The 21,573-nt window shown below is 41.4% G+C and overlaps 3 protein-coding genes across 14 annotated transcripts in view; 1 reads left to right on the forward strand and 2 right to left on the reverse strand.

Moving 5' to 3' along the window:
• Nucleotides 1-4,185, reverse strand: part of AK8 (adenylate kinase 8) — a 125,644-nt gene extending 121,459 nt beyond the window's left edge. The window contains exons 1-2 of the mRNA XM_073313852.1: nucleotides 4,106-4,185; nucleotides 455-597 (exon numbers count right to left, since the gene is read on the reverse strand). The gene's annotated coding sequence lies outside the window, so the exon portion shown is untranslated. The remainder of the gene's footprint in view (nucleotides 1-454; nucleotides 598-4,105) is intronic.
• Nucleotides 1-21,573, forward strand: part of GFI1B (growth factor independent 1B transcriptional repressor) — a 528,613-nt gene that overhangs the window by 445,602 nt on the left and 61,438 nt on the right. The gene's annotated exons all lie outside the window — the stretch shown is intronic.
• TSC1 (TSC complex subunit 1) overlaps nucleotides 1,416-21,573 on the reverse strand; it is a 58,497-nt gene continuing 38,339 nt past the window's right edge. For all 12 annotated transcript variants that reach the window (XM_073313832.2, XM_073313823.2, XM_073313821.2 and 9 more), the window contains 9 exons: nucleotides 20,984-21,560; nucleotides 14,770-14,813; nucleotides 12,376-12,542; nucleotides 11,194-11,376; nucleotides 10,722-10,832; nucleotides 8,794-8,916; nucleotides 6,822-7,009; nucleotides 6,312-6,473; nucleotides 1,416-4,814 (listed from right to left, as the gene is read on the reverse strand). In XM_073313832.2, coding sequence (XP_073169933.1) covers nucleotides 4,298-4,814; nucleotides 6,312-6,473; nucleotides 6,822-7,009; nucleotides 8,794-8,916; nucleotides 10,722-10,832; nucleotides 11,194-11,376; nucleotides 12,376-12,542; nucleotides 14,770-14,813; nucleotides 20,984-21,560 — 2,072 coding nt within the window. In that variant the 3' untranslated portion in view covers nucleotides 1,416-4,297. The remainder of the gene's footprint in view (nucleotides 4,815-6,311; nucleotides 6,474-6,821; nucleotides 7,010-8,793; nucleotides 8,917-10,721; nucleotides 10,833-11,193; nucleotides 11,377-12,375; nucleotides 12,543-14,769; nucleotides 14,814-20,983; nucleotides 21,561-21,573) is intronic.

The raw sequence follows: 21,573 nt of genomic DNA on the forward strand, positions 1-21,573 counted from the left end.
GTTTTGGGGATGAAGTTTATCCCCATACAAGTAGTTGACCTGTGCAAAAATAATATGATCTCTCCGGCAGCATCAAACGGTCCAAGTTGGTTCATGCATTTAAAAGTGTTAATTTTTATGCTCAAAGTACTTTAACTGCACCACTGAGATTCATGCTCGAAGAGCAAGTTTAAAAAAAAAAGTTGCATTTGTGCTCTTTCAGATTTTCATTCTGATTCCAGAATGTTATAAGAGCACAGGTCAGCTTCTGAAACATCTTTTGACTCATCTGTATTTAAGAATGGCTGTTCCATTGCATTTGAGAAGTTGTTCTCTGGGTCTATTGGTCCTTCAGTGCATACAATTCCCTACGCTGGTACACTCCTATGTAAAAAGTCCCAAAGTGGAATTTGTTATGTAGTCACAACCTTAATCATAGTAAAACTAGCTGGCAAGATTCTAATACAAGTCAGACCTTTAAGATGATTCTAACTGGGTCATCTGCAGTAGATGTTAAATGTGTTCCAACAACTAGACACTTTTCTGTTGTCTTTGGGGGCCTCCAAACACACTCAACTTCTCTTTGGGAACTTCAGGTATGGCATCTGAAGCTGACATCTGGAATAAAGTCACAACGGTAAATGCTTTCTTTCTGGAAAGGATAGCTCACTATACCACTGTGATGTTCAACTATCATTGGCTGCTTGTAGAACAGTGGTTCTCAATTTTTTTTTTTTTTTTTTTACTGGTGACCCCTTTCACACAGCACGCCTCTGAGTGCAACCCCCCCTTGTACATTAAAAACACTTCTTTTTATATTTAACACTATTATAAATGCTGGAGGTGATGTGGGGTTTGGGATGGAGGGTTACAGCTTGTGACCCCCCATGTAATAACCTCTTGACCCCCTGAGGGGTCACGACCCCCAGTTTGAGAACCCCTGCTGTAGAAGATGAACAGCAGCATTCTGATCATAGTCCTACCCTCCAGACCAGCAAGCAGTGCTACGTAGAAGACAAGTCAAATATCCAGACTACTTGCAGGTATCTCTGGGTTTGTAGATATGCTTGGATACCAGAAGTAATAGGTCTGGCACAGAATTAACACTGAAAACTATATGTGCAGTTAAATTACTGGATTATACATAGCTATGACAACATCAAAGCTATTTTGCAAAGAGGGAAAAATTGCTCATGCTATCTATAAAAATAGGTTATAGAAATATAAAGGACCCCATCTGAAGGGCAGGACATTTATCCGTTTTGTAACATTCCCAATACTATTAAACACTTGGACCTCTAAAAGTGCTTTAATGCTATGAAAAGCGCTTTAATGCTAATCTTATTCCTGCACAGCTCACGTTTAGTCAGTATAGGTTACTGGCACAGATCCTTCACCCTGAGGGCACAGCTTGCAGAGAGCTCAACACAGAGTAGTGCAAAACAATACATTTTTATTTGTTCACAGTTAAACACAAGCAACTGCCTTGACATTTTAGAACATTCTAATAAGGACAGCAAAACCTCCTTTTGGTTTAAAGTTCTCTTTAGCTTAGATTGTACCATTTTTCCTTGTATTTCATATTTATGGCATTTAATGTGGATTGTTTAACATGCTTATAAAGAGCGAGGCAGGGAACAGATTAACTTTTGACAAAGACAGTGTTTTTAGATTTAACTAAAAGCAGTCAGTTAAAAAATATCTGTCTCCACTTCACTGATGGGATCCCTTTAAACAAAATGCAAGTTACTACATAAAGTAGATCCATAATTTTAGAGATTTACAAAAAACAATGGCAAAATTTGTTCCTCCATAATCTTTGTGGTCCATAGATAAACCTTCTAAAGTGGTTTCTGATTCCATCCCAGTGCTAACATCCTTTTAAAAGAGAAAAGGTCACCTACTGATGAGCTCTGATTAGCTCCAGAGCATTTTTGCTACTAACAACAACAAAAGACCCTCCACTAAAAGAAGTGAGTCACCATGTGGCAGGATAGTCTGTTGGGAATTGCCAAACTGTAGGGATGTTCTGATTCCCGTGACAGAACCGTACCCAATAGCTGAGCTAGCCCTTTTAGGGGCAATGTGCAAACTGTTTACTTCTGGGTGAGTGGGATATGAAGCCTTTGAGTCTTCACTCATTTACTATTGCAACTACCACCAAGTCTTAGAAAACCTACAGACGTGTCAACGAAACCAGTCAATGTCATTTGTTAAGTGACACTATTTCCTATTCTGTGCAGGTTCAAGCTTTGAAAAAAAAAAAAACAAAACACTGAAGTTCACCTTTACTTTCAGAGTCAGGACTGGCTGAAAGGCAGAAATGTATACAGACCATAGGTGTTATGGGAGAGGTGGAATGGAAGGGAAGGTATTGTCTGGTTGGGCAATGAGGGTGGGGTGGTGGTGAGAAGACTGGAAATCACAGCAGCTCTGTTTGTCAGGTTAGCAGAATGCCAGCCTGCTTTGATCAGTTCTATCCCTATTTAGATTAGGTCAAGCTAGAAAAACAGAGTACAAGTGTAGTTACCTTTCAGAAAATTCTCACCACCACCCATGTAGACTGTTTAAGGAAAAAAAAGACTACATCTGTAAAAGTAGGAACAAAATGAATACTGTTGCAGCTTGGCTCTCAAGCTGAAAAGGTCATATTACAGACTAAGTAATCCTGGACCCAAGACATATCAGAGTCTCACAAAAATGAACTTCTCTCTCTTTCCTAATAATGGATCTCTGTTCTGACAAGAAGGAAACCAGAGTTTGATGACTGACATAAATCCTGATCCCAAAGTCCTTCAGCATGCAAGGCTCCCCATTGACTTCAATGGGAATAATAAAGATGGGAAGGCTGCAGGATTGGGTCCTGTATATAATTTTGAGCTATATACACTGGCCCAACAGCAAGCTCAGTTGCTTGGGAAATTGGAGTGGAGGGGGAAGGAGAGAGAAAAGGAGAAAACTAGGTAGCCACAAATTGGACTGCCATGACCTCTGTATCCAAGAGAGCAATAGCACTGTGGGGAGGACTTCCTTTGGGAGTCTATCCAATTATTCTTGAATCAAGCCTGGAATCTTATAACCTACTCCTGGGAAGAAGAATGTTTGAGATTTTTCAACCCAGAATGAGGCTGTCTTGGTCAGCCTGGACAAAGACCACAATGAAAAGAGTCCAGGCATCACAATGGTCTCCCAGCCTAGAGAAACATTTGCAGAATCTTCTTCAAAATGCTCACTTGGAAGTTTTGGTGAACCCACTACTTTACACAAAATCTCTACATACTGTCCTTGTCTGGATCTTCCTGCACTCAGTATTCAGTTCTCATCACCTCTACTCATGCAACAATTTAAGGTCAGACAAGTACCAGTTTGTCAAACAAACAATGAACATCCTCCTTACCCACCCAAGGAAAAAAATCAGAAGCAATAGTGTTTTAACGAGACCTCAGCAAATAGTTTGGAGTTCCTTGGGGTGGGACAACATTTGTTCACATGTAATTTTCCAGGAAATGTTAAGGACAAAAGAAACAATGATTATGAATTGGGGTGAATGCAACATCAGTTTGCAGATATGTGTTGTTCTTTAACCATTTAGTCACTTGATCATAGTCCAATCTAATAAAGACTAAAGTTGGGGGAAAACAAAGAGGCAAAATAAAGACCTTCAGATGAATGCACTAGAAACTCTGGTTTTGCTTCTTTACAGAACATAATAACCAAAGTCACCTGCAAGGGCAACACAATTAACTGTTCTAAATTGGAAGCTTGCTGAGATATTTCAGCTAAGCAAAGCACTAAGCATTCATAGGTAAAAATAAAAGGAGGACTTGTGGCACCTTATTGACTAACAAATTTATTTGAGCATAAGCTTTCGTGAATGATCTGTAGCTCATGAAAGCTTATGCTCAAATAAATTTGTTAGTCTCTAAGGTGCCATTCATAGGTAGATTCACAAAAGTTAATTTGGCCTCATATTGCACTCAAGTTCATAGGATGCAACCACTCATTGGGGAGGGGAGAAGGGAAAAAATACTTATAAATGCTAACAGTTGCCCCTTCAAATTAGTACACACTACTACTGATGGGATTTGAGAGAGGAGAAGCAAAAGAAAGTTAGGTTGGGCATTACCGTTCCAGACCCTAAATCCGTTTTGCATTCATTCAGCAGTCATCTTCTGCAAAAAAAACATCAGTCCTGTTTCCACTCCACGAGCTAGCTGCTCATACCAATGAAACATAAAAGCTTTTAATTAAACTTGCATTCACGCCTCCTGTTCTATGCCAAGAATATGAAAATAACACTGATTGACTATCTTCCTTTTTAACTGTGGTCATGATGAGTTTCATTGTAGTCCATGATATGAAGCTGTCCAACACTGCTTTCCTGGTTCATGGGCGAGGGACTGGGGTTGTCAGGGCTTGAAGGAGCCTTTACCTCCACCATGCTTGGATCTTTACATAGTTCACTCTTTAGAGTGTCAGAAAGACTGTTGATGGTCATACTCTCCTCATCACACTGGCTCTCACTCTTGTTGCGGAATAATTCACGCACCTTCATTCCAAGAAAGCTCTTGGAGCTGGGGAGTGAGCCTACAGTTAGTGGGACACTAGTGGAAGGCTCCAGCAACATGGGTGCTTCCCAGCGACTGCTGAACTGACCCATTCTCTGGTTCTGGGGTTTTTCTGGGGTGGACAACTCACTGCTGCTGCTGCCGCTGCCTTTAGTGCTACTACCACCACCCCGGGTGCTCGGAGGTTTGGTCTCTCCATTTCTACCAATTGCTTCTTCACCGTATCCTGCCACAGAGTCTGCAAATCCTTCATTACTACAATCCAACCTGTTTTGGAATGAGACAGAGAAAGAGAGAGTCAAAGTGATGGTAGCAAAGGTACACCATGAAGAGATTAAGCTTGCTGGAGAAAAAGGCAGTTTACTTTGATTAGTTTCTAACTCTACCATTGCAGATGGGCTAAAACATACCCTCACCAGTTTCTCCTTTCAAATCAATCCTGCAGCAAAGCATAAACCATTGAACATACTACAGCCAGAAACATAACCAACATCACAGATTTAGTGGTGGTCGTAGGTCCAGGACTGGCAGAGAGCCAAAGGGTAGGATGTACCTGCATCCTCACTGCTTTAGGAAAGGAATGGGGCTATAGTTCCCACTTGGATTTGTAGATCTATCCTTTGCCTGCTGCAGACCTGAACAATAGCTGCTCTCACTATACCAATTGTTTTTTGTAGCCATTCTGAAATTACTACAGGGTTAGGAGCAGGAAGCATTTCATGAGTGGGAAGGATTTATTTAAATCATATATAGGTGGATGCTAATCAGCAGAACAGACAAATTCCTAAGAGGGCAAAGGTAACCGTTGAGTATAATCAAGGTTATTATTATTTCCTCCCCCAGTGGAGAATCCCTTTTTAAACTCAGATAAAAGTCTCTAGACTTCAATGAAAGCAATAGAGAGCTTTTCTTTGACTTCGAGATAGCTTCAATTCAAATGTGCTAGCATAAAAGAGATGCCTCTGACATCTTCTACACAAGCCAGTCATGCCCAAGTTTTGGTGTGATGATGGTAAATCCAGATAAGTTGTGAGAAACAATGCCTCATAACTGACAATGTTTCAGACCAGAAAAGATGGTCAATTCCTGAGACTTTTGTAGTCATAATGAGGGTTCAGCAACTTTCATGCTAATGCAGCAGTTTGGATTAGATCATAACATCCAAATTTGGATATTAGCAATCCTAACGGTCCCTATTTAATGCAACAGGAACAAAAAGTGCTAATGGAGTAAACTATTTCCCTGGACAACATCCCATTTAAATAGAAGGTATTGTCTACACTGCCTACACTAGTTCCTGCTAGTCAGTCAGCTAATTGTTACAAAGGGTAGAGCTGCCCAATCAGACAAGCTAAACTAGATTCATTATGCAGCAATTAGAATAGTTAAGAAAATTCTATTTGGTTGTAGATTAAAATGATAGGTCCTGGATGTGAGCTACTGGAACTCAAATTCTTCAGAGAGAAAATAGAGTGTTTTACTGGAATGGGTTTCAGGTGTAGCTAGTTTGCATAGTATTGTAGTTACTAAAGAGCTCCTTTACAGTTTATTCTCAACTCTGTTACTGACTCACTGGGTTACCTGGACAAGCCACTCATCTCAGTTTCATCACCTGTAAGAATGAGAAAAACTGATGCTTCGCAAAGGTGAGTAAAGTACTTGGATACTTAAGGATGGCAGACACTGAATGCTAAACATTACTAAGGGAGGTTTACCTCAAGCAGCTTGCAAGTCACTCACCAAGTTTTGTAATATTGTCCTTACCTTTCTTCTGCTGCTTCAGCTGCTTCTGTTTTTTCATCGTCAAGTTTTTTCAATAGGCTATCCTTCTCCCATCGGCCATACAGATCTAAAATCTCCAGCTCAAATGCTTGTGTAATTCTTTTCTGGGCTTTGTATCTGCTCTCTACCGCTTGCAGCTGGCCTCTGAACATACAAAGAACACATTACTATCAATTTAAATTTCTCAAAGTATAACCCATCTGCCAATACATTTTTTGAATTTTATTTATAACAACGTAATATATTTTATTGCACAAACTTCTATTGGTGAAAGAGACGAGCTTTCTTCTAAGCTTACACACGCTTCTTCAAGTCCTGAAGAAGAGCTCCGTGTGAGCTTGTCTCTTGCACCAATAGAAGTTGGTCCAATAAAACATACTACCTCACCCATCTTATTTCTCTAATATCCTGGGACCTACAGCTACAACAAAATGGCAAACAACTTTATCTATAATGTAAGTTAGTATTAGTTACTGAAGTTGAAATCCCAACCTTGCTTGGATTTTGACATCCTCCAGATATTTCTTTTGCTCCAGTAACAGGTGATCTTTCTTAGAAAGCTGAGACTCCAGTTCAACTATCCGCTTCTGGGAGGCATCAAGCCTCTGGCTTTGCTGTTGAACACAGAATTTTGCTTTCTCCAGTTCTTTCCGAAAAGCAGCCTGCATCATTTCCACTTCCTGAAAAAGAGGGGTATTCTGTGTTCCTGAGCAATATACCATTTAGTGTCACATAAGTAAAAAGGCTAACTTTCATCAGATATAGTAAAATATCTACAACAGTAGATCCATCCCATGCCCCTTTGTTTTGAAGAGTCTAAATCTGTTTTCTCAGGATTTCACTGGGGAAGAAAGGTTTTAAATAGGGCTTTAATAGGGACAGGATTCCTATATGGTTTGTAGTATTTATACGTGTGCATACAGTTACAGATAGCATAATTTCTATGCAAGATGAAACAAAGCAAGTGTCCAAAAAAAGAGATGCAGAATTGGAGAATTTGTGAATGTATCAGGGATACTAAATTACCATGAATATAGCTCCACATGACCAGAATTTATTAGCACATCAGTGTTCCTTACTTAAGCCCTTTCCAATAGGGGTAATCTTGTATCAGATTAGAATGGATAATTTTCAATTTCTTTGAAATGTGGCCCTCAAAGTGCCAAAAGGGCACTTTTTTTGGCTTTACAGTTCACTTTTACTGGTTGCTGTCTCTCATGTAAAAGCAGGTACATTGTGCTGTAAATGTCACTTGCCCTACTGGTACAAAAATGTTTCCCTGAGCAGGGGTAATAAAATCATATGGTCCTTAGAACTATTACAAAAAAAGAAGCAAGGAGCATGAGACGTATGTGTGGTTGCAGAGATAAGCACTTTTGGTGACAATTGTTGAAGAAGTGACATGGCACTACTTCTGCATGCTGAGACCTACTGTATTAACACTAAGCGCATTCCCATGCAATATCTCAAGGAGCAGATTCTCTTTTTACCTTCACCTAGAAAATGATATGCAATATGGATTTCTGCTCCAGGGTGATACAAATGTAAGTTTCCAAGGTCACTGAACCTATTAAGGGTTGGCAATTTTCCAGGAAAAGCTAGTTTATGCCAGGACGCTGGTAAATACCAGGTTAAATCCAGTTTAAACTGAGAAAAATAATTGCATCCACATCCAGTGAGTTCAGCAAGCAGAGAACAAATCTTTTCAACCTTTGGATATACCCATTCAAAACTGAGGAATAAGCTCAGTCTATCTATTATATCAAAGTTGGTCTTTTGATGCATGGCCAAATGGACTGGTAGTTTGCAATTCTCATGCTTCTGACTGCTCAATGCGTCAAGCCTACAACTCTGCATTACTGTCATTTTCCTATAATGTTTTCGACTTTTATTTATATAATACTGAAAACTGAAATGAGTCATGACATGAATAACTTCCTTGAGAAAATACCAAACCAAAATGCACAGTCATTCCAATGTTCGGTATAATAATTACATATATTAGTATTACGTCCACTGCACTTTTACTTTTTATTTGTGCAACTCTAAATTAATCTATGCATCTACTGCATTATGTAACAATCTGAATGTATAACTAAACCTAAGTGTAATGTGGTCTGCATCAATTAAACAATTTTTAAAATAGAAAATGACTTAAACTGTGATGAACTAGTTTTTCCTGGTGCAGTAAAAACCATTATTTACCTAGTAAAAACTATGCCATCCAAGAAGCTATTTGAAGACAGACTGGATAGCCTGGCATGACTAACACAAAAGCTCTCACTGAAAGATAAATCACAGTAGTATATTCCTTCATTTGCTTTGAAACTGGATGCAAACATCTATGTCTGTTTGCTGATTTATAAAGAGTTTCCTTCTTCACTGAAAAGCCACTGCTGAACTTGATGATGATCCTAAGACAAATCTTTTCAGGAAAGCCTTGCCTGTGACCCACATACGGTACCTTTGTTGTGTCTGCATGCTTGTGCTGCAGCTGTTCCAAGTACAGCTCATTGACCTCCCCAAGAACCAGAAGTTGCCTATTCAAGAACTCCATCTGCTGCTGGACTGACTCGCTGTTGGAAAGCTTAAAAAAAAATTTTAAAAAAAGAAGAGTCCGCAGTGAACAGTTTAATCTAAGTGTCACACCTGACCTGCACTACATCTGGGGGTTATTTTTTACTGAGAGGAAAAAGGAAAATCAAACCATGGTGCCTAGGGAAAGTAGCAGGCAATTATGACAATCAAGTGAATGGATGTTACTCAAAGTTGCTTCTGGTAAATTGTGACATTCCATGAGACAAATGCAGCATTTAGTTAGCTTAACCCCTCAGTTTGCTTCAAATAAGGTAACTGCTTCTCCATTTGTATGTGAAGTCCCTTTAACTTCTGACAGGAGCTCTTTAACATACAGAAAGTTTTAATCCAAGCACATTATTAATTACTTCTGGGGAAATTCTGTGCCACTGCGCATGCGCAGAATTTATGTCCCTCACAGATTTCTTTACTTCCCTGCAGTAAAATGACTTTCTGATGGGGAAGCATAGGGAAGCCACAAGAGCAGTCATGAGACCCTCCCCAACAATATGTTTTGGGTGCCCAGGGCGGCCAACAGAGAGGTAAGTCACTGTGGGGCAGAGGGCAGGACTGGGGAAGACCTGATTGGTGACTCCTACCCTGTGCTAGGCTCAGCTGCTAGTCCTGGCTGGGCTGGGGAGGATGGGACTTCCTTTTCCCCTACATGGCATCCAGGGTCAGGTCAGACCCACCCCCAGATTTCTTCCCCAGTTGCAGGAAGCTCTGCAAAACTCCTCCTCCCACCTGCCGCTTCCTACTGCCATCGCTCCTCAGCTGCAGGGGGAAGAATCCCTGTACAGGGAGCTGCTCCTCCATCTGCCCAACCCAGGTGCATCCAGACCCCCTCGTACCCAGACCCTTCTGCCAAGCCTCACCCACCCGCACTCAGAATCTGGCTGCTGAGCCCCACGCCCCCTGAACCTGGACCACCCTGACAAGCCACCCACCACCAGATTCCCACCCCACTGATGCCCAACCAGCTGCATCTGGACCCCTACTCTCCCAGCATCTGGACCCCCACTGAGTCCCCCGCCCCCAAACCCTCCCGCTAAGCCCAAACCACCTTCACCTGGACCCCCTGCAGAGTCCCATTACTGTTGCACCCAGAACCCTGCCCCCAACAAGCCCCTGTGCATCCAGATCTCCCCCGCAGCCAGATCCCACACCGAGTCACCCACACCCAGATTGCCCCACACAGAACCCTCTCAACCCATACTTGGATCTCCCCACATTTAAGCCCCTCCACACTTGCATTCTTCCTGCCCACACCTGGCATGGAGGGGCAGGGCCCTGGGGTGTTTCTGGGACAGGCTTGGTCCTTGCACTGTGTCAGGGTTGGGTGCGGCCTCACCACTGAGTCCATGTCCTGGCCGGGGGGGCGAAGAAGAGCTGCACAGTGATCTCCCACCTCTGTGCGGCCAGTGGCCTGTGCTTCCCAGTGCCAAGCTGGAGCCTCCATATTTATTTGGCAAATAAAATTTGCAGAATTTTTAAACACTGTGTGCAGAATTTTTATATTTTTGGCACAGAATGCCCTCAGGCATTGCTCAATCTGTGAAATTCCAAATGCGGGCCAGACCCAAAATGAGGAGCGAGATTTCAGAAGCATCAGGACAACGCACATTTAATTTCTTCAGCATAACATTTTTCATACTCTTTCTGTTCTCACTCATTTAAAATCAATACCATGGAACTCAGTGTGGTATGAGGAGCAGCTTACCCAAAGTGATAGAGGCCTTATGAGGAACGAAGAGAAATTTGAAATGGGTACTAACAAAAAAAGACATAACAGAAGGGCCACAAGGAGAATCTTACCTTCTGAGAAACTTGGCTGAGAAGCAACTCTGTGTGACACACCTTGTTGTTGGCTTTCTTTAATTCTACCCTCAAATCTGCAATCATATTCCTACAGTCCTTCAGCTTGGTCTGTTTAAATAAACAGCAAGAGGCTTAAGGTTCTGAAACTGTACCACAAATCTAGCAAAATACACATTTGGCAGGATGGCCAGCATTCCCCCCACCCAGCATAATCAGCAGTTACAGACTAAACACTAAAAATGATCATCATCTACGGACTAGTGAAAGGCATGCAATTTTCCATTTCAAAGCAAAATAAAACAAAGCCACAAAGAACAGAATCACATTAGTTAGATGAATTTTTAACTGCATGTTGTCTTATTTGGATTGAAGTGAGAGGTTTAATATACTTAAGAGCCAGATCATTGGGGGGTTATTTTTAAAGCTATGTTATCTGTTCACTATAGCTTTTCCATGCTATGTTTCATACCTGCAATTCCTGGCTCTGGTTGTAGAATTCTTCCCTGTCATGTTGCAGCTGTCGGATCTGGCTGTGAAGCTGAGCCACTATATTATCATGTTCTTCCTGAAACTGGTGGTACCTGGCCTGCTCTTTCTGCAGACTAAGCTTCAAGGACTGGATATCTTTCTCCTGTAGTTTCAGCTGATCTTTCTGTCCGGAACCATATACCAAAAGTCAGATGACCAGATTTGCTACTTCAACTAGTACATCAGAGACCACTGCCCCAAGTCAAGCACCAAATAAAGGATCAAAACCAAAACCCACTAATAGCACAATCTTCAAACTTGGCTATGTTACAGCACTTTAGTATGTTCCTCATATAAAAAGTTTTTTTTTGTTGTTTTTTTAAAGAAATGGTTAAAGATGCCAGGCTGAACATACTGGAAACTGAAGTTACATCCATGAAATATGGTCAGCAGTTATGTATGTTCCTCCACATCACCCCATGCTCCAGTAGTGACCTAAAGGGACAGCCTCAGGGAAGAGAGGGTAGTTCCATTTCCAATAATTACTTCGTTCTTAGCCTCTTTGCTGTGACTGCAATAAAGATCCCAATTTACATGGCAGCTTTTATAACATGGACTTAAGAATTCAAACAAGATTAAAGTTATTTCAAATGGTTTCCACACAACTAAGTTTCCATCACTAATTAGGGCCAGATTCAGAGACTCTGAAAGGGAGAACACACTTGAAATACTTAGCTTTCTGCCAGCATTCTTCCTCCTCAAATGGAAAGTATGTACCTCTTCAGGAAACTTAACAAGGTTACTAGCCTAATGCTAAGACTGCCCAAATGTTAAGCAAGCACAACATTAACTGTTAAATCACAACATCTTTCTAAGCTAAGTTTGGCAGTTATTTAAGCCAGCTGGCTTCTTCATGTATGTGTTCAGTTCAATGCCCTTTATGGGAAATTTCCAGTTTCAACTAATCATACTGCATCAAAATTATCCACAATCTATTCCACAAAAACTGGAGTGTTCAACGGTTACTTTAAAAACAAGAAAAAACTTCAAAAATAAATACTTTAAAAGATTTTAAAGTTCTATGATACTATAGTAGATGTTGTCTGGGGCAGGCATTCATAGATTTGATAGTGATGTATTAGTAGCACTTCTTGGCATGCCCAACTCTTAAATCCTTGCTCACCATGGCAGCATTATGTTCCTCCAGTGCTGTTGCTTTGATCACTTTCCGCAGGAGTCGCCGGTTCCGAAGGGCATGTTGTTGCCTTTTGAAGCGCTCATACAATAACTGGTTGTGTAGCAAAAGCAGCTGGTTACGCAGGGTGTGAATCTCATCTGAAGGGGGAGAACCTAGACAGAGTTAAATGACAGAGCAGAGGTTACTGCTAAATATATTTGATTCTATTACATACATTCAAACTTACATCCTCTTTCAGGCCCATTCTTCTTTTCCAGGGTTATTTTTTAACTTCAAAACTGAATGGAAAAAATTAGGAATTTAAATAAAGGTATCAATAGTTAGCACAAAACTTTACATGTTCAAAACTTTATACAGTCTTGAATCTTCATCATACCCACAGTTCACAGTACTAATTTATTATCTACACTTTACAGAAGGGGGTAAAGTTTTCTAGAGTGTTTAGATGGCTTAGATACTTTAGAAAGTGTGAGTGAGATTATGTCTACACTACAAAGTAAAAAACTGACGGCACCAGCTTAGAGCCTGGGTCAACTGACTTGCGCTTACAGGGCTCAGGCAGCCAGGCTAAAAATAACAGTACAGACATTCCCCCTCAGGCTGGAGCCTGAGCTCTAAGACCCTCCCCCCTTGACAAATTTCAAAGCCCAGGCTCTAGCCTGTCTATACTGCTATTTTTAACCCTACAGCCTGAGCCAACTGACCTGGGTTCTGAGACTGGGCTCTACATTTTTTTTTTTGCTATGTAGACCTAGCCTAAGCTACCTACGTTCCACTGACTTCCAGTGCTACCGAAGACACTTTTGAAAGTTTTACCCACAGAATCTGAAAGAACTAATTTGCACAAAGTTACACAGCAAATCAGTGACAGAACCAGAATTAGAATTTAGGACCTTCCAATTTCTAAGCCTGTGGCTCATTCCTCCAACCTATATAGCCTTCATAATTATATTAAAAAAAATAATACAACAACTATTTGAAGCCTGAAACTGAAGTCTGTTTCCCTGCCAACATTTTCTCTTACATTACATGTTTTTGTCTCTCATAAGCAGGTTGCTCATGAGTGCTGTGCTTGTGGCTTACATTATTATTTCTGGGAAAGAGTAATGAGAAATTGTAGGACATGGCTTTTACTGCACCATCTAAAAGTGGTAAGATTGAGATTAGCCTCAAGCCATCTAAAAATGTCAGTTTTAAATATTTCAAGAGATGATGTCTTCCAAAAAGCCACGGGAAAGATTTTAAGACAGGCCAATTTCACACTCCTTTGTTATTTCACCATCCTACCTTAGTAAGACAGATTTATCTAAAAGCATTCCTAAGCACAGGCAACACTGAAAAGTTTTCTAACACTGTACAAAGTAGATTTTTGATTGACAAAACTGTGCTTAAGTCAGCTATGACTTAAGTGGAGCTTCCAGATGGCTCAAGTGAAGAAAGACAAGGGACATATTTGAATTAAGGGAACCAGACCAATGTGTCCAAAAACAACTTCTGTTCTAAAACCCCTCTGCCTCATAGTTATATTGATTTTTCAACCGGCTCATTTTTTTAAATCTCCCCAGAGGAGTAAATATTACCATCATGGAAGTCAAAAGGAAGCCTAAGGTGACAAAACTGTGAGATATATGTTAAAATGGTGAGGAAAGATTTCAGTTTTAGGCTGAGTTATGATCAGCTGGGGGTGGAGCGGGGGGAATATTTAAGTAGGTCTTTAAACCAGGTGGAATTCAGCTTTAAAACTGAAGGGCCATTCACCTGAGTAGAATTTGTTTCTGCATAGGTGGCCATAAAAACAAACCCATAAAGAGAACGAGTGTCCCTTTGAAGAAGGCCTGTACATGCAATTGCAGATTTGATAATGGGCATGAGTACCACTCCAATCTAATGGGGAAAAAAGCACATAGCAATATTTTTGGTTCTGCAGGAAAGGCAATTATCACTTTCCAAAGAAAAAGAAACTTGTAATGTTGAAACACAAAGGTGCACCGTCTGCTGAGCAGATAAACTATATCTTAATGACGCAAAAAGAAATGGAGTACTTGTGGCACCTTAGAGACTAACCAATTTATTTGAGCATAAGCTTTCGTGAGCTACAGCTCACTTCATCAGATGCTCACTTCATTGGATGCTCACAAAATGAAATGTGTCATCGGTGCCACAAGTACTCCTTTTCTTTTTGCGAATACAGACAAACACGGCTGCTACTCTGACACTGATCCTAATGACGGTCATCATGGAACTGCAGCAGTTGAAAAGAAAGAAGCCAAATACGCAGTCCACCATTTAAGTAAACCAAGTAGAAGAAGATACAAAGAAATGTATTTTTACTGATTACGGACTACACTTATGGTCCTAAACCAAGAAAAACTTGTTTACCTCCAAAGTGAGTCCAGTCAGCAGATTTGCTTGGCAGAGGCAATCTGAAAATAAAAACACAGTATTAACAGTTTATCGTTACAGACCAGTAAGTTACAGACCAGTAAGTCTGACGTCAGTACTGGGCAAATTAGTTGAAACAATAGTAAAGAATAAAATTGTCAGACACACAGAAGAACATAAATTGTTGCACAAAAGTCAACATGGTTTCTGTAAATGGAGATCATGTCTTACTAATCTATTAGAGTTCTTTGAGGGGGTCAACAAACATGTGGACACGGCAATCCAGTGGACACAGCGTACTTAGATTTCCAGAAAGCCTTTGACAAGGTCCCTCACCAAAGGCTCTTATGTAAATTAAGTTGTCATGGGATATGAGGGAATTTCCTTTCATGGACTGAGAGCTGGTTAAAGGACAGGGAATAAATGGTAAATTTCCAGGGTAGGAATAAATGGTAAATTTTCAGACTGGAGAGGGGTAACTAATGGTGTTCCCTAAGGGTCAGACCTAGGACCAACCCTATTCAATGTATTCGTAATGATCTGGAGAAAGGGGTAAACAGTGAGGTGGCAAAGAGGTAAACAGTGAGGTGGCAAAGTTTGTCTAAACTGCTTAAGATAGTTAAGGCCAAAGCCGACTGTGAAGAAGATCAAAAAGATCTCACAAAACTAAGTGATTGGGCAACAAAATGGGAAATGAAATTTAACGTGGATAATTGTAAAGTAATTCACATTGGAAAAAATAACCCCAACTACATATACAATATGATAGGGACTAATTTAGCTACAGCTAATCAGGAGAAAGTTCTTGGAGTCATTGTGGATAGTTCTCTGAAGACGTCCATGCAGTGGCAGTCAAAAAAGCAAACGGGATGTTAGGAATCATTAAAAAACGGATAGAGAATAAGATGGAGAACATCTTATTGCCCTTATATAAATCCATGCTACGCCCACATCTTGAATACTGCATACAGATGTGGTCTCCTCATCTCAAAGAAGATATACTGGCATTAGAAAAGGTTCAGAAAAGGGCAACTAAAATGATTAGGGGTTTGGAACGGGTCCTGTCATAAATATAAAGGGAAGGGTAAACACTTTTTAAATCCCTCCTGGCCAGAAGAAAACCCTTTCACCTGTAAAGGGTTAAGAAGCTAGGATAACCTCGCTGGCACCAGACGAAAATGACCAATGAGGAGACAAGATACTTTCAAAAGCTGCGGGGAGGGATAAACAAAGCCTCTCTCTCTCTCTCTCTCTCTCTCTGTGTGTGTGATGCTTTTGCCAGGGACAGAATAGGAATGGAGTCTTAGAACTTAGTAAGTACTCTAGCTAGATATGCGTTAGATTCTGATTTCTTTAAGTGGCTGAGAAAAATAAGCAGTGCTGAATGGAATGTATATTCCTGTTTTTGTGTCTTTTTGTAACTTAAGGTTTTGCCTAGAGGGATTCTCTATGTTTTGAATCTAATTACCCTATAAGGTATTTACCATCCTGATTTTACAGAGGTGATTCTTTTTTACTTTTTCTTCTATTAAAATTCTTTTTTTAAGAAACTGAATGCTTTTTCATTCTTCTTAAGATCCAAGGGTTTGGGTCTGTGGTCACCTATGCAAATTGGTGAGGATTTTTATCAAACCTTCCCCAGGAAGGAAGGGTTTGGGGAGGATTTGGGGGGGGGGGGGGGGAGACGTTTCCAAACGGACTCTTTCTTAATAATAATACCGGTTAGACGTTTGGTGGTGGCAGCGAAAGTCCAAGGGCAAAAGGTAAAATAGTTTGTACCTTGGGGAAGTTTTAACCTAAGCTGGTAAAAGTAAGCTTAGGAGGTTTTCATGCAGGTTCCTACATCTGTACCCTAGAGTTCAGAGTGGGGAAGGAACCTTGACAGGTCCCATATGAGGAGAGATTAAAGAGGCAAGGACTTTTCAGCTTGGAAAAGAGGAGACTAAGGGGGGGATATGATAGAGGTCTATAAAATCATGAGTGCTGTGGAGAAATTGAATAAGGAAAAGTTATTTACTTGTTCCCATAATATAAGAACATGGGGCCACCAAATGAAATTAATAGGCAGCAGGTTGCAACCAAATAAAAGGACGTTCTTCTTCACTAGCGCACAGTCAACCTGTGGAACTCCTTGCCTGAGGAGGTTGTGAAGGCTAGGACTATAACAGGGTTTAAAAGAGAACGGGATAAATTCATGGAGATTAAGTCCATTAATGGCTAACAGCCAGGATGGGTAAGGAATGATGTCCCTAGCCTCTGTTTGTCAGAGGGTGGAGTTGGATGGCAGGACAGAGATCACTTGATCATTACCTGTGTGGAAGTGTGAAAGGGAAAAGAAGATTTGTGTGCAGTTATTTTAGTTTGGTTAAGAGACAGAGCAAGAAATAGGCCAACCTCAACCCTAGTAACGCAAGATTTGTAGAAGTGGGGTTTGTGTGAAGCGGATGGGAAAACTACAAGGGACCTTGCTTTAAGATAAGAATGGAAAGCAGACTATAGCAGAAATTGTTGAGAAAAATAAGATATCAGGAAGGAATATGTATAAACAAAATGCAGCTGTTGATTATTATTGTATGTAACAAAAGGTATAAATGCTTGACATAATTGTTTTTCTTTTGAGAGACCGGCCGAGGAAGGGGGAATCCCTGTCTGTGTGTACTCTCTCCCGCCTTGCAACTGCTAGAGAATAAAGACTGTCTCTGACTTGCTGCAACCAACCTAAGAGCGAAGACTCTGTTTTCTTCCACACCTGTTAGGCTCACTCCCTCTGGGGCACTTGGCATTGGCAACTGTCGGGAGACAGGATACTGGGCTGGATGGACCTTTGGTCTGACCCGGTATGGCCATTCTTATGTTCTATATACGCTGTAAGTGAACACTTTACAAGGCAGATTGAAATACAGCCCCTGTCCCTAAGGCTTTGCAATCTAACAAATGAAACATCATACTCGAGAATAATTCAGGTAAGAGGGTGTAAAGATCACTGCAAGAAGTGGGCTTTAAGGCGGAATTTGAAAGACAGAAAGGATGCTTGGTAGACAGAATGGGAGAGACTGTCCCAAGTGTAAAAAGCAGCTTGAGAAAGGGGAGAAGCAGGAAGTAGGATAAGGAGATGAAGGGAGTACATAATAGGAAATGAAAACAGACATGGATGCATCCATATATGAATCTCCCTTCTTACACCTTGGCCCAAACAAGTTTTTCCAGTTCCTGACTTTCACACTAGGGGGAAGGAATTGCTATGCTTCTCCTGGGCGCTAGACTTCGCCCCATTACTGGACACATAACTCTGCCCTCATGAACAACTTTATCTAAGGGCATGACTACACTACAGACTTTAAATTGACATATGTCCACATTACCCTCCTTCTGTCAGTGGTGCACATCCTCCCTAGGAGTGGTTCCACTAACTGAAGAGGGGTGTGTGAGTGCGAGTGTGACAGAGAGAGAGAGAGAGAGAGAGAGAGAGCGCGAGCACGCACGCGCGGGGGCTGAGAGCCAGGACTCTCAGCTCCATGCAGCTCCCCACCAGGAGCAGGGGGACCAGCCTCCCCCTAGAGTTCTTGGCTCTCCGCTGGGAGTGGGAGCAGCCGCTGGACCTTCTCAGCTCCCTAAGTGGGGAGCCAGGCACTGGCAGCATGGAGCCCTGAAATTGACAAGACAGCCAATAGCAGTGTCTACACAGAAATTGCGTTGCCCTACCTACCCCGACAAAAAACCTCCACGAGAGGCGTAGGGTGAGTTATTTTGTCAATGTAGAAGGGCACTTTTATATTGGCGGGAGAAGGCTGCAGTGTGTACACTGATATTATTAGGCCGACATAACCTGACTTATCTCAACCTAACCTTGTCTCAGACAAGCATCTAAGCCACATTAGAGAGAGGCAGCCAATGGTCCTCCACTTCCTCACCATCAGGTTTAGCAACACAGCTGAGCTCCATCAGCAAAGGCAGCAAGAGTCCTTAGGTTATTCACAGACTGCTAGACTTTAAGGTCAGAAGGAACCATCGTGATCATCTAGTCTGACCTCCTGCACATGGCAGGCCACAGAACCTCACCCACCCACTCCTGAAATAGACCCAGAACCTCAAATCATGGTTTAAAGACTTTACCTTCAAGAGAATTTACCATTTACACTAGTTTAAACCTGCAAGTGCCTTATGCCCCATGCTGCAGGGGAAGGAGAAAACCCCCAGGGTCTCTGCCAACCTGACCCAGAGAGAAATTCCTCCCAATTCCAAATATGGCAGTCAGTTAGACCCTGAGCATGTGGGCAAGACTCGACAGGCAGATACCTGGGAAAGAATTCTCTGTAGTAACTCGGAGCTCTCCCCATCTAGTGTCCTGTCTCCAGCAGTTGGGTTTTTTTTGCTACTGATGATAGCCAATGGGCCACATGCCATTGTAGGTAATCTCCTCATATCATCCCCTCCATAAATTTATCAAGCTCAGTCTTGAAGCCAGGTAGGTTTTTTGCCCAGCAGTGCTCCACTTGGAAGGCTGTTCCAAAACTTCACTCCTCTGAGGATTAGAAACCTTTGCCTAATTTTGAGCCAAAACTTGTTGGTGGCCAGGTTATAGCCATTTGTTTTTGTGTCCACATTCAAGCTTAACTTAAATAACTCCTCTCCCTTCCTGGTATTTATTACTCTGATGTATTTATAGAAAGCAATCATATCTCCCCTCAGCCATCTTTTGGTTAGGCTAAACAAGCCAAGCTCTTTGGGTCTCCTTTTATAAGGTAGGTTTTCCATTCCTCAGATCATCCTAATAACCTTTCTCTGCATCTGTTCCAATTTGAATTTATCTTTCTTAAACATGGGACACTAGAACTGCACACAATATTCCAGATGTGATCTGACCAGTGCCTGGTATAATGGTACTAACACTTCCCTGTCTCTACTAGAAATACCTCACCTGATGCACCCTAGGACTGCATTAGCCTTTTTCACAATTGCATCACACTGACAGTTCATAGTCATCCTGTGATCAATACACCCAGGTCTTTCTCTTCCTCTGTCACTTTGACCTGATAAGTCCCCAGCTTATAGCAAAAATTCTTGTGGTTGGTCCCTAAATGCATGACCTTGCATTTTGCTCTACTAAATTTCATCCAATTTCTATTACTCCAGTTTACAAAGTAATCCATATCTTCTTGTATGATATTTTGGGTCCTCCTTGGTATTGGCAATACCTCCCAACTTTGTGTCAACCGCAAATTTTATTAGCACAAACTCTTTTTTTTTTTAAACCAAAAAGTCAGTAATAAAAATGTTTAATAAGATTGATCCCAAAACCAAACCCTCAGAAATTCCACTAGTAACCTCCCTCCAGCCTGACAGTTCACCTTTCAGTATGACCCACTGTAGTCACCCCTTTAACCAATTTCTTCTTCACCTTTCAATTCTCATATTAATCCCCATCTGCTCCAATTTGGCTAATAATTTCCCATGTGGAACTATATCAGATGCCTTACAGAAATCCAGGTAGATTAGATCTACTGCATTTCCTTTGTCTAAAAGATCAGTTATCTTCTCAAAGGAGGAGATCAGGTTAGTTTGGCAGGATCTACCTTTTGTAAAACCATGTCTATTTTATCCCAATTACCATTCACCTCTATGTCCTTAACTACTTTCTCTTTCAAAATTTGTTCCAAGACCTTGGATACAATTGAGGTCAAACTAACAGGCTTGTAGTTTGCTGGGTCACTTTTTCCCCTTTATTAAAAATAGGAACTATATTAGCAATTCTCCAGTCAGAGTATGACCCCTGAGTTTACAGATTCATTAAAAATCCTTGTTATTGAGCTCGCAATTTCATGTGACAGTTCCTTTAATATTCTAGGATGGAGATTATCTGGGCTGCCTGATTTAGTCCCATTAAGCTGTTTGAGTTTGACTTCCACCTCAGATGTGGTAATTTCTACCTTCATAAAGACATTTTACTTATACAGATGTTAAGCTACCTTTCTGGCTATAAAGTTCACGTTCAAGAACTCACGCATGTCCAGCTAGGAACCTCTGAAGAGGTGACTTAACATGAAGCAATTCTGCACTTTCAATATAAGGACTACAGAGCCATGTCTGCAGAGCTTCTTGGTTTCCAAACAAAGCAGCCTTTTAGGCACAGCTATTGATATATGAACTGACAAGGAAAGGAATAATGAAATGGTAACCAAGTGTTTGCAGAGCAAGGTCTGTAGACACTTACTTGTTGAGCTCCTTGGTATGTGCATCTGCTCCTTGCTGTATCAGTCTATCCAGTACTTCCATTGGAGAGGTGGAGGATGTGCAGTCTTCTTCCTGGTTTCCCTTGACTTTCTTTCGCAGTTCCTCAGTCTTCTTGCTAACAAAGAGGTAGGCAGTCTTTGGTAATGCAACCTCAAAAAGGTGCTCATATGAGGGATGCTGCCCGCTCCCAAACCCCATTTTTCTCTGTGCTGATACTTTGCAAGGGCTGGGAGTGAGGATACTGGTCTCCATAGAGGATTGGCCTACCCTGATACCAGCAGGGCCTTCATGAGAGGCTCCACAGGGTCTGTCAATGGGAGTAAATGCTTGTTTTGGTGTGTCTCGTGCACCCTCAGGCCCAGATTTGTCTAGAGACGAGGCTAATGGTTCAGAGTTCAGACTGTGTCCTTGAACACTGGAGACTACTGAATGGGGCTTCCTTTGAGAGGCTGGTAGACTCTCACTTGTGCGGTAAAAAGGAGAGTCAAATCCTCCTCTAGGCACCACGGGCTCAGCATCTGCTGTAGTGATCTCAGAAATCTCTTTTGATATTGCATCTGAGGAAAAAAA

This window comes from Lepidochelys kempii, chromosome 16, assembly GCF_965140285.1.
Source record: "Lepidochelys kempii isolate rLepKem1 chromosome 16, rLepKem1.hap1, whole genome shotgun sequence".
Lineage (NCBI taxonomy): Eukaryota > Metazoa > Chordata > Testudines > Cheloniidae > Lepidochelys > Lepidochelys kempii.